This window comes from Passer domesticus, chromosome 17 (genome assembly GCF_036417665.1).
Source record: "Passer domesticus isolate bPasDom1 chromosome 17, bPasDom1.hap1, whole genome shotgun sequence".
NCBI lineage: Eukaryota > Metazoa > Chordata > Aves > Passeriformes > Passeridae > Passer > Passer domesticus.
The window spans coordinates 1659079-1670239 of NC_087490.1; the positions used below are offsets into that span (position 1 = coordinate 1659079).

The window sequence follows — 11161 nt, forward strand, 5'->3', positions numbered from 1 at the left end:
AGCCCCCGTCCCACGGATCATTCTGCAGTCAGCACAACGAGGAGCTTTCCCAGAGCCTCCCAAGTGCAGCACAAAAACTGGGACAGAGATCCAGCTCCAGGGACTGGGGCCAGGCTGGAGAGCTGGGGGTGCTCAGCTGGAGAGGAGAAGGCTCCAGGGAGAGCTCAGAGCCCCTTGCAGGGCCTGAAGGGGCTCCAGGAGAGCTGGAGAGGGACTGGGGACAAGGGCTGGAGGGACAGGACACAGGGAATGGCTCCCACTGCCAGAGGGCAGGGATGGATGGGATATTGGGAATTAGGAATTGTTCCCTGGGAGGGTGGGCAGGCCCTGGCACAGGGTGCCCAGAGCAGCTGTGGCTGCCCCTGGATCCCTGGCAGTACCTGAGGCCAGGCTGGACACTGGGGCTTGGAGCAGCCTGGGATAGTGAAGGTGTTCCTGCCATGGCAGGGGTGGCACTGGATGGGCTTTAAGGTCCCTTCCTAGCCAAACCATTCCATGATTTCATAAAAACTGACTCCTCACCTGCAAGGAGTGAAACAGCCCCATCACCCACCTCCATCCATCCATCCATCCATCCATCCATCCATCCATCCATCCATCCATCCATCCATCCATCCATCCATCCATCCATCCATCCATCCACCCCCTGCTCCAATATTCCACGCTGAAGGATGAGGCCTGAGTTCCCTCTGCATCCCCCAGCACCAGCTCCAACACCAGGAGCCCTCAGCAGCTCTGAGCTCCTTCCAGCTGCAGGAGCCTCTCTGCAGCAACAAGTTCCTTTGGCAGGATCCTCCCAGAAAAGCCAGCTGGAGATGGAGCAGCCCCACAGCCAAATCCCACGGGAGTGCTGCCTCAGGGCTGCACAAAGCCCCCGATCCCAGCGGGAAGTGACACCCGGACACGGCACTGAAACTCACAATTATTTACTTCATAGCTATTGCCGCAGCCTCGGGAAAGCAACAAACCCAGAGGCAGGACATTCACACTCTGCTGGAAGCGGGAAGCTCACGCGGCTGCCCAGAGCAAATCCTCCATCCCCAGGAAAAGCAGGAAGCTCTTCAGGGCTGAGAGCAGATTTCCAGAGCAGGGAAATCAGTGATGACAAACTCCCCTTGGCAGATGGGCCCCGGGAGCCCCTCAGGTTTGGGTCAGGATAAAGAAATATAAACTATTACACACAGAGGCTGGACTGGGTTTCAGTGTTTGTGTGGCCAAGCCCTCTGGATCAGCTGGAAAAGCAGAGCAGAGCCCAGGGTTTGGCAGCAACGCCCTGGGAGAAGCTTTTACAAGTTCCAAGGGCCCCAAAAAGGGAAATTACCACAGACAAGCCAGACCAAACGCCCCTGAGCACCCTCAGCCCCATGGTGAGCTAAGAGCTCAGGGAAATGCCAAAATTCTGTTCCTGGGCGTTTGTGGAGCACTTGGGAGTTGGATTCCTGTGGATTCAAGGCTTGGCACTGAGATTCCTCAGGCCCTGTGACAGCCACAGTGCAGTGGTGACTTGGGCTGGGGTGGCAGGACAGCACTGGATCAGAGCCCAAAGTGAGCTGGGTTGTAATGAGAATAAAGCTGAATTATAACCAGGATTAAACTGAATCATACCCAGAATGAAGCTGAATTATAGCCAAAGTATAAGATGAATTATAAGCAGAATAATGCCAAATTGCACCCAGAATGAGACTGAATTATAAACAGAATGCAGCCAAATTATAACCCAAATAAAGCTAAATTACACCTGAAGTGAAGATGAATTATTGCCAGAATAAAGCTGAATCATAAGCAAAATATAGGATGAATTATAACCAGAATAATGCCAAATTATACTCAGGATAAAGCCAAATTATACCCAGAAAAAAAAGCCAATTTATGACCAAAACAGTGCTGAATTATACACACGAGAAGGACTAATGATAACAAAAATAAAGCCAAACTAAACCAGGCTACAACTGAATTACACACACAATAACACCGAATTACAACCAAAACAAAACCAAGTTATAACCAAAGTAAAGCCAAATTACACCGATCTATAACCAAAGTAAAGGTGAATTACAACCCAAAAAAAAGCCGAATTATAACCAGAATAAAGCGCAATTATAACCAAAATCACACCAGGACAACGCCGATTTATAACCAAAACAGGGCTGTGGCGCTGCTGGCCCCGGGCAGACCCGGGAACCGGCGGAGGGTGGGGGGACCGTGAGGGGCTCCGGGCCCCTCAGGGCTGGGGGGGCTGCGGCCCGTCCCCTCAGCGGGACCCGCGCCCGCGCGGGCCGTCACCTCGCAGCTGAACTCCATCTCGGCGTCCATGGTGGCGATGCGCACGGTGAAGGTCTTGGGCTGCTTGCGCTTGAGGGAGCTGAAGCTCATGCGGGACGCGATGGCCCCGGCCATGGCGGCGCAGCGCGGTCAGCGCGGCGGCGGCGCCATGGCGGCCTGGCCCCGCCCCCTCCGCCGTGCCATTGGCCGCGCCGCGCCGTGCGCCCGCCCCCGCTGCACCCTGCAGCCAATAGAAAGGGGTGTGCTGGAGAAGCGGGAGCAGAGGCGTCTGTGATTGGGTACGCGGGACGCCGCTCAAGAGAAGGGGCGGGGTGAGGCGGGGCCGTTAAGAGCGGTGTGAGGAAGCGATTGGGCGTGGCCGTGTCGCCCCCTGGCGGCGGGCGGAGCGCTCTGCTCGCGGGGACGAGAACCGGGACACGGGGACAGGGGGACACCGGGACACGGGGGACACGGGGACACGGAGGGGGGACACGGGGACACGGGGACACGGGGACAGGGGGACACGGGGACACGGGGACACGGGGACATGGGGACACGGGGACACGGGGACACGGAGGGGGGACACGGGGACACGGGGGACACAGGGCACACGGGCCCACCGGGACCCGGCGTGAGGGACACCGGGACACGGGGACACGGGGGACACAGGGGGACACCGGGATACGGGGACACCGGGACATGGGGACACCGGGACCCGGCGTGGGGGACATGGGGACACGGAGACACGGGACACACAGGGCACATGGGGACACCGGGACCCGGCGTGGGGACACGGGACATGGAGACACGGGACACACAGGGCACATGGGGACACCGGGACCCGGCGTGGGGAACATGGGGACACGGAGACACGGGACACACAGGGCACATGGGGACACCGGGACCCGGCGTGGGGACACGGGACACCGGGACATGGGGATACCGGCACACACAGGGCACATGGGGACACGGGACACCGGGACACCCGGACAACGGGACACTGGGACACCGGGACACCTGGACACGGGACACACAGGGCACACGGGGACACCGGGACCCGGCATGGGGCACACGGGGGACACCGGGAAACCGAGACACCGGGACATGGGGGACACGGGAGACACAGGACACATGGGGACACCGGGACACGGGGGACACCGGGACACGGAGACACGGGGACACGGGAGGGTGTCAGGGGACCCTGGCGTGTCCGGGGCCCGTGCGGTGTCAGGGGTCCGCGGCGTGTTCGGGATTCGGCGATGTCCGGAGTCTCTGTGAGGTCCGTGGGGAATCCGGGCTCTCTGGAGGGTCAGGGGGGTCCCCGCGGTCACTGCGGAGTCCAGGGTCTGTGGGAGGTCCGGGGTCCCCGGGATGTCCAGGGTCCCTGAAGTGCCAGGAGCCCGTGGGGTGTCCGGGGGTGTGTCCGTGGGGTGTAAGGACCCTTGGGGTGTCAGGGACCTCTGAGATGTGAGGGGTTTGTGGGTCCGTGAGGTCCTTGAGGTACCGTGAGCCCGTGTCACGGGTGTCCCCAGTGCTGTGGGCGTCCCCAGTGCCGTGGGTGTCCCCGCAGGACGGGGTTCCCGGGGGACACGGGGTGTCCTCGGTGGTTGCCGTGGCGAGGGGACCCACGCGGTCCCGGGGGCACCCGCGTGTCCGGGCTCGTGGGTGGCGGCAGAGACTGGGACCAGCGCCCGGGGCGGGCGGGGCACGGGACAGGACCGGGACTGCCCCTGGGACTGGGACCGGGACCGGGACTGCCCCTGGGACACCGGGACCGGGATTGGGATCGGGACTGCGGCTGGGACACCGAGACCGGAACCGGGATTGGGATCGGGACTCCGGCTGAGACACCGGGACTGCCCCTGGGACCGGGACCTGGACCGGGACTGCGGCTGGGACACCGGGATTGGGACCGGGACCTGGACCGGGACTGCGGCTGGGACACCGGGACTGGGATTGGGACCGGGACTGCGGCTGGGACCAGCACCGAGACCGGGACTGGGACTGGGACCGGGACCGGGACCAGCGCGGCGCAACGGGACGGGACTGGCCCCAGCAGCGGGACACCGGACGGTGCCGGGAGCAGCAGCAGCCGCGGTAATGGAGCCGGGACCGTCGCTGGGGTGATGGGGCGGTGGCCGGGACCCGTCACCAGCGCAAGGGGACGGGACCGCCACCCCGATCGGTGTGGGACAACGGGACGAGCACGGGGGAACGAAACAGAAACTGGGACCCGCTCCGAGTTACAGGGATGGAAACTGAGTCCAGCACAGGAGGGACCGGGACCAGTTCAGGGTTACTGGGATGGGAACCGGGACCAGTTCAGGGTTACTGGGATGGGAACCGGGACCAGCAGAGGGGGACGGGGCAGGAGCAGGAGGGGGAGGGGAGCAGCGGGAGCCGAGAAGCGCCCCCGACACCCCCGGGGGGACCCAGGCGTCCGGGAGCAGCCCCCGCCCCCGCAGCGGGAAGAACGGGGCCTCTGTCCCCGCGGGGACAATGGGGACATTGATGGGGACCCCCCCGGCCCCCGCTGCCTCCGCAGGACCCCCCATGGCAGAAAGCGACGAGCCCGCCCGCCGGGACCCCGCCCCAGCTGGCCCCCGCACCCAGGTGGGCAGAGGGGACGCGAGGGGGAAACTGGGGAACCACGGGGGGTGTGGGGGGTTGTAGGGGTTGGGGGGAGTTTGGGGAACCCTGGGCACGTGAGGGATCTCTAGGGGGGCATGTGGAGCATTGGGGGAGCCCAGGAATCCACAGGGAATCATGGGGCACAAGGGGGGAGCTCTGGGCAGCTGGAGGGGCATTGTGGGCTACAAAGATAAATTGGGGTAGAGGGGCTATGGGGCTTCTGGGGGGCGCTTCCGTGGCCCCCCCATGGGTGACCCCCCTGCCCAGCCCTGCCGGCCCGTGCCGAGGGTCCACGCCTTTGGGAAGAGGGAGCAGGCGCTGCGGAGGGACCCCCGCACCCCCCCCGCCATGCAGGGCTGGCTGCACAAGCAGGTGAGGAGGGGGGGGAGGGCTGGGGAGGGGGCTCAGGGGCTGTGTGGGGTTTGAGGTGCGGGATTCTGGGGGGTTTGTGGGTTTTGGGGGTACCTGGGGCGGTGGGGAGGAGCTGGAGGGGGTGTAGGGGTTAGGAGGGTTTGGAGTGTCAGGGGGTCATGGGGGTGGATGTGGGGCTTGGGGGGGATCAGAGGGAGTTGTGGGGGGTCAGGGGGTGGTGAGGGAGGGTTATGGGGTTTGGGGGTCTGGGGAGATCAGAGACACATGGTCAGACCGGGCAGTGTGGGGCGGTTATGCAGTCTGGGGTGGAAGAGGGTGCCGGGGGTTATGGGGTTTGGGGGAATCGGAAGGGATTGAGGGGTCTGGGGCAGCAGAGGGTCCCTGGGGGGGATGGGCTGTGGGGGATCAGCCCCCCTTCCCCCCCCCTGCTTCTCAGGACAGCTCGGGGCTGCGGCTCTGGAAGCGCCGCTGGTTCGTACTGGTGGATCTCTGCCTCTACTACTACCGGGGTGAGGGGGCACGGGGGCTGGGGACACCCGGGGGGCCTGGGGGTCAGGGGGCTGGGATGACCTGGCATCCCTGGGGGAAGGGGTCAGCGATCCCGGCGTGTCCCTGGGTCACTGGGGGGGCTCAGGGCTCCTGGGGTGTTGGGCAGTCCTTGGAGGACCAGGAATCCCGGGGGACTGGGGCTCCCTGGGGTGTTTGGGGTCCTGGGGCAGTCTGAGATCCCGGTGGGATCAAGGCTCCCTGGGGTATTTGGGGGTCTCTGGGGGAGTCAGGGATCCCTCGGGGATTGGGGGTCTCTGGAGCATTGGGAATTCCTGGGGATTGGGGGTCCCTGGGTGGATCAGGGATTCCCCAGGATTGGGGGTCCCTGGGGGCTTGAAGAGTCCTTGGTCGGGTTCCAAGGTCTGGGGGGCTCCGAGGAGGTTTGGGGGCATCACAGGAGGTCCCTGACACCCCCCTGGTGGTACTGGAGATCTGGGGGTGCAGATGGGGGCTCTGGTGCCCCCCTTATGAGCTTCCTCTGCCCCCAGACAGCAGCGAGCAGCAAGTGCGGGGCGGCCTCCCCCTGCCCGGCTACGAGATCCGCGTGCTGCCCGCCGCGCCCCGCGCCCCCCGGTTCCTCTTCACGGTCAGCCCCGGCTGCCTGGGCCCGCGGATCGGGGGTGCCCCGCGGGGGGGAACCCCGGCACCTGAGCCCGGTCCAGCACGGCTCCCCGTTCGCAGGCTGAGCACGCCGGGATGCGAACGTACTGCCTGGGGGCCGAGAGCGCTGAGGAGCTGCGCGCCTGGGTCCGTGCCCTGCGCCGGGGGGCATCGGCCCTGCCCGGGTGAGCGGGGCTCGGGGGGCTCGGGGGGCATCGGCCCTGCCCGGGTGAGCGGGGCTCGGGGGGCTCGGGGGGCACGGGGGCCTGGGTCCATGGTGGGGACACAGAGAAGGGCTGGGTTCGGAGGGGTCTGGGGGGTCGCAGGCGGCAGGAGGAGGTTGGAGAGGGACAGAGAGGTTTTGGGGAATCTGGGGAGGGGGGCACAGAGGGTTTCTGGGGGTCACAGAGCATTTGGCGGGGTTTTGCGGGCGGTTAACCCTTTAACTCCTGTTTTCTCCTCCTTCCCAGCTCGGCCCCGTCGCTCTCCCAGCCGGCGCTGCAGGAACGCCGGGGTGCGGATCCTCCCTCGCCCCCCCTGCCCTCGCACTCCCCGGGAGAGGGGCTCGGGGGCACAGCCGTGCCCCCTCCTTGCTGCCCCCCAGTCCCTGCACTGCCCCACAGCGAGGTGAGGTCTGGGGGGAGAGGGGAGAAAACTGAAATGGGGGAAATATGAGAGGGAGCAAGTACTGGGGTGGTTGTGGTGCAGATCCGTGTGGTGAGGGGGGGTTTGGGGCAGAGCGGGGGGACTCAGAGGTGGAAGGGGGTTATGGGGCAAAATGGGGGGGCTGTGGGGCAGAGGGGGGGCTATCGGGCTGTGGGGGGCTGGGGCACAGGGCAGTTTGCGGCAGGAGCGGCCCTGGATCCGCCCGAGCAGCGCTCCCTGTGCCCTCCCGCAGGTGCCCCAAGCCCAGGAGGAGCCCCCGGCGCGGGGATGTCCCCCCGGGGCTGGGGACACACCGGGGGGACCGCGGGGACCCCCCGAGCCCGAGCCCGCAGGTGAGCCCGGCCCCGCCCCGGCCCCGCCCCGGCCCCGCCCCTCGGCCGAGCGGCCCCGCCCATTCTGGCCCCGCCTCCCCAGCGCGCAGCCCGAGGAAGCCCCGCCCCCCTGGAGCAGAGCCGCCGGAGCGAGACATCGGGACCAATCAGCCACCGGCCTCTCCAACCGCCTCTTCTGATCGGCTGTCGAGCGCCGCCGAACCCGCGGGCACCGCCCCCGCTGCGGCATCCAATGAGGCGTCGCGGCGGCGGCGGGAGGGGGCGGGGGGGCGTGGCCGGGCGCGCGAAGGTGTGGCCGGGCGGCCAATCAGAATCACGCTGCTGCAGGCCAGCTTCTGAGGGGGCGGGGCGGGCCCGAGGGGGCGGGGCGCGGCGGGCACGCGCGGCGCGCGGCCCCGCCGCGGTGCGGAAGATGGCGGCGGGAGCGCGCGGCGGGAGCGCGGCGCTGCGGCGGCTGCGGGGCGGGGGCGCGGGCGCGGCCCCGCGGGGCGCGCGGTGAGTGGGGACCCCCGGGCGGGGAGCCCCGGAACCCCCGCCCTGAGAGCCCCCCCCCCACCGCGGCATCCCCGGATCCCTCATCCTCCTGCGGACTGCGCGGCCACCCCGCTCCCCCGGCGGGGACACCCCGCATCCTCCTCCCCCCGCGCCCTGCGGCTCCCCCGGACCCCGCATCCCTCCTGCTCCCCGCATCCCCCCGGGTGGAGACCCCATCCTGAGCCCTTGAGGCCCGGATCTTCCCCGCTCTCCGCATCCCCCGCATCCCGCTGCGCTGAGCCCTCCCATTCCCCGGACCCCGCATCCCCCGGGCCGGGACACCCCATCCCCCTCTGAGACCCCTGAGCCCCACCCTGGCCCCGCATCCCCCCGGGAGGGGACCCCCGCACCCCGCTCCCCTGGGCTTCCTGATCCCCCCCTGCACCCCGCATCCCCCCGCTCCCCGCATCCCCCCGGGCGGGGACCCCCGAGCCCTCCCCGCACCCCGCTGCCCTCCCGGAGCCGGCGGGCGGCCCCCGGAGCGGCCCCACGGTCGTTGCCTCTCTGGGGACAAAGGTCTGGCCGCAGCTCGGACCCGGGGCCGAGGGGCCCCGTTCCCCCCCCGCCACTGCCCGACCTTCTCCGGGCACCGGAGCCGCGCTGGGGCTGTGGGGAGCCCCCGGGACAGGCTGGGGGGCTGCTCCCATCGCCCCACGTCCCCTTGTCCCCTTGCCCGTGGAAGGGTCACCAGCTCTGGGGCAGCCCCTGGGTACAGGGGTCCTGTGGGGGCTGTCCCCTGCCCATGGGGGGGTCACTGCCACTGCAGTGCGGCCGGGGGGGCTCCCATGGGGAGCTCCCCTTGTCCTACACCCCCACACCAGTGTCCCTGCTCTGCTGGGCAGCACGGACAGACCCTCTGGGTCCAGGGGGACAGACTGGAACTGGGGACAGAGCCAGCCCAGACCGGGCACAGGGCTCCCGGTGTGAACCGAGCCCGTGGATCCCGGGGTGCCCTGCAAGCTGGGCAGTGCGGGCGGCTGCCTGCAGGACTGGCAGTGAGGCCTCTGGATCCCACTTTGCTGGCCATTCCCGGCCGTTCCTGGTGATTCCCGGCGATTCGCGGCCGTTCCTGGTGGTTCCTGGCCATTCCCGGTGGTTCCCAATGGTTCCCGGTGGTTCCCGGCCGTTCCCGGTTGTTCCCGGCCATTCCTGGCCATTCCCGGTGATTCCCGGCCGTTCCCGGTGATCCCCGCTGTCCCGCAGGGGGTACTCCCGGGACGTGGAGGGCAGCTGGTTCCGCTCCCTCTTCGTGCACAAGGTGGATCCCCGCAAGGACGCCCATTCCAACCTCCTGTCCAAGAAGGAGACCAGCAACCTGTACAAGATCCAGTGTGAGTGCTGGTGCCGGGGAGGGCAGCGCAGCCGGGCTGCTCCCCCTGCCCACCGCTGGGACCCCGCTCCTGGGTCCTTGCCCCGTTCCCAGCCCCTCTCTCCTGTCCCTGCAGTCCACAACGTGAAGCCGGAATGCCTGGAAGCCTACAACAAGCTGACGTGAGCACACTGAGGGGCTTTGGGTGCTGCTCTGGACTGACAGGGCTGGGAGGGCTCCTGGAGCGATCTGTGTCCCTGTTCCGTGCCTCAGTTTCCCTCCCTGTGAAATGGATGTGTCCCCCGGCCTGTGCCAGGTCCTGTTTGGGAGGGCAAAGAGGGGCACTGGGAGGGTTTTGGGGCGCTGCCCCCCTCCCCAGTGCCCCCCTGTGTGCCCCCACAGAGAGGAGGTGCTGCCCAAGCTCCACTCGGACCCCGACTACCCCTGTGACCTGGTGGGCAACTGGAACACGTGGTACGGCGAGCAGGACCAGGCAGGTGAGGCCTCTGCTGCCGCGGGCACGGGCTCTGCTGGGGTTTTGGGGCGCTGCTCCCCTTGCCCACCCCAAAGCCCTCTTTGCAGTGCACCTGTGGCGCTTCTCGGGCGGGTACCCGGCGCTCATGGACTGCATGAACAAGCTCAGGCAGAACAAGGTACCCCGGGGCGAGCCCCCCGTGCCCCACGGCCCCGTGTCACCCCAGCCTGACCCCCGGCCGGGCTGTGCCCCCCAGGAGTACCTGGAGTTCCGCAAGGAGAGGAGCCGCATGCTGCTGTCCCGCAGGAACCAGCTGCTCCTGGAGTTCAGCTTCTGGAACGAGCCCCAGCCCCGCCAGGGACCCAACATCTACGAGCTCAGGACCTACAAGCTGAAGGTGGGCATCAGCCTCAGGGGGGTCTTCAGGCTGGTGTACCCCGGTTTTGGGGGCAGCTCCCCAATTCCTCCTTCCTGGGTGAGGAGACCCCAAGCTGGGGGGGTTCTGACTGGTTTTCCTGCCCTGTTTCCAGCCAGGCACCATGATCGAGTGGGGCAACAACTGGTAAGGCACCCCAAGGAGGGGTCCCGGGTGGGAAAAGCTCCCTGTGGAGAAGGGGGCACCCCTGGGGCAGCCCCCCACGTGTCCCCTGCCTCGTGCAGGGCTCGGGCCATCAAGTACCGCCAGGAGAACCAGGAGGCAGTCGGGGGGTTCTTCTCCCAGATCGGGGAGCTCTACGTGGTGCACCACCTCTGGGGTAAGGGGGGGTCCCCCCGGGGGTCCCCCGGCCTGGGGGCTGCGCTGGGGGGCTCAGGGTGCCCCCCGTCCTCTCCCCACAGCCTACAGGGACCTGCAGTCCCGGGAGGAGACCAGGAATGCGGCCTGGAGGAAGCGGGGCTGGGATGAGAACGTTTATTACACCGGTGAGTGGGACCCCCCCGCTTTGGGGACCCCCTGGCCGTGCTGGGGGGCCCCCTGGGCTCACCTCCGTGTGCTTTGCTCCCCCAGTGCCGCTGATCCGGACCATGGAATCCCGGATAATGATTCCCCTGAAGATCTCCCCCCTGCAGTGATTTGGGGCCGTGCCGGGGGGGGCTCCCTGCACCCCCAGGGGCTCCCTGCCCTGGCCCTGCTGGGGGGTTCTGCTCCCCCCGGCCCCCAGCTCTGCCCCCACCCCATTTTGGGGTGCCCTGGGGGGGCTGGGAGCCGGGAGGGGAAGGTGGGAGCCCCCCATCCTGTGGTGCTGCTGGGGGGGCTGTGGAGGTGGGGGGGCTTAATTGCTCTTGATGAGCCCAGCGGGTGCCTTTGCTGCCAATTAAATATTTAATATGCTAAAGCCTGGGCCCCTCTCGGGGTGGGGAGGGCGGGACTGGGGGGGCTTGGTGTGACCCCCCCCAGGCTGCTGTCACCCAGGGGCTGCCCTGCCCCACGTC

At 67.4% G+C, this 11161-nt stretch overlaps 3 protein-coding genes across 6 annotated transcripts in view; 2 read left to right on the forward strand and 1 right to left on the reverse strand.

Moving 5' to 3' along the window:
• Positions 1–2452, reverse strand: part of NF2 (NF2, moesin-ezrin-radixin like (MERLIN) tumor suppressor) — a 46687-nt gene extending 44235 nt beyond the window's left edge. For 3 of the 4 annotated variants that reach the window (XM_064393131.1, XM_064393133.1, XM_064393130.1), the window contains exon 1: positions 2284–2451. In XM_064393131.1, the coding sequence (XP_064249201.1) occupies positions 2284–2397 (114 nt within the window). In that variant the 5' untranslated portion in view covers positions 2398–2451. Of the gene's footprint in view, positions 1–2283 lie in introns of all 4 variants that reach the window. The other variant, XM_064393132.1, reaches the window with a different exon arrangement.
• A 1656-nt stretch (positions 2453–4108) lies between these two features.
• On the forward strand, positions 4109–7751 carry LOC135282859 (pleckstrin homology domain-containing family A member 4-like). The gene is made up of 9 exons (XM_064393048.1): positions 4109–4359; positions 4808–4875; positions 5161–5265; positions 5702–5774; positions 6303–6400; positions 6496–6599; positions 6885–7041; positions 7313–7412; positions 7495–7751. Exons 2-9 carry the CDS (start codon positions 4816–4818, stop codon positions 7749–7751), a joined length of 954 nt encoding a protein of 317 aa, XP_064249118.1. The 5' UTR covers positions 4109–4359; positions 4808–4815.
• Positions 7752–7787: 36 nt separating this feature from the next.
• On the forward strand, positions 7788–11064 carry NIPSNAP1 (nipsnap homolog 1). The gene is made up of 10 exons (XM_064392450.1): positions 7788–7907; positions 9150–9277; positions 9392–9437; positions 9658–9752; positions 9838–9908; positions 9987–10127; positions 10261–10292; positions 10391–10485; positions 10568–10651; positions 10737–11064. Exons 1-10 carry the CDS (start codon positions 7825–7827, stop codon positions 10799–10801), a joined length of 840 nt encoding a protein of 279 aa, XP_064248520.1. The 5' UTR covers positions 7788–7824; the 3' UTR covers positions 10802–11064.
• The last annotated feature ends 97 nt before the right edge of the window (positions 11065–11161 follow it).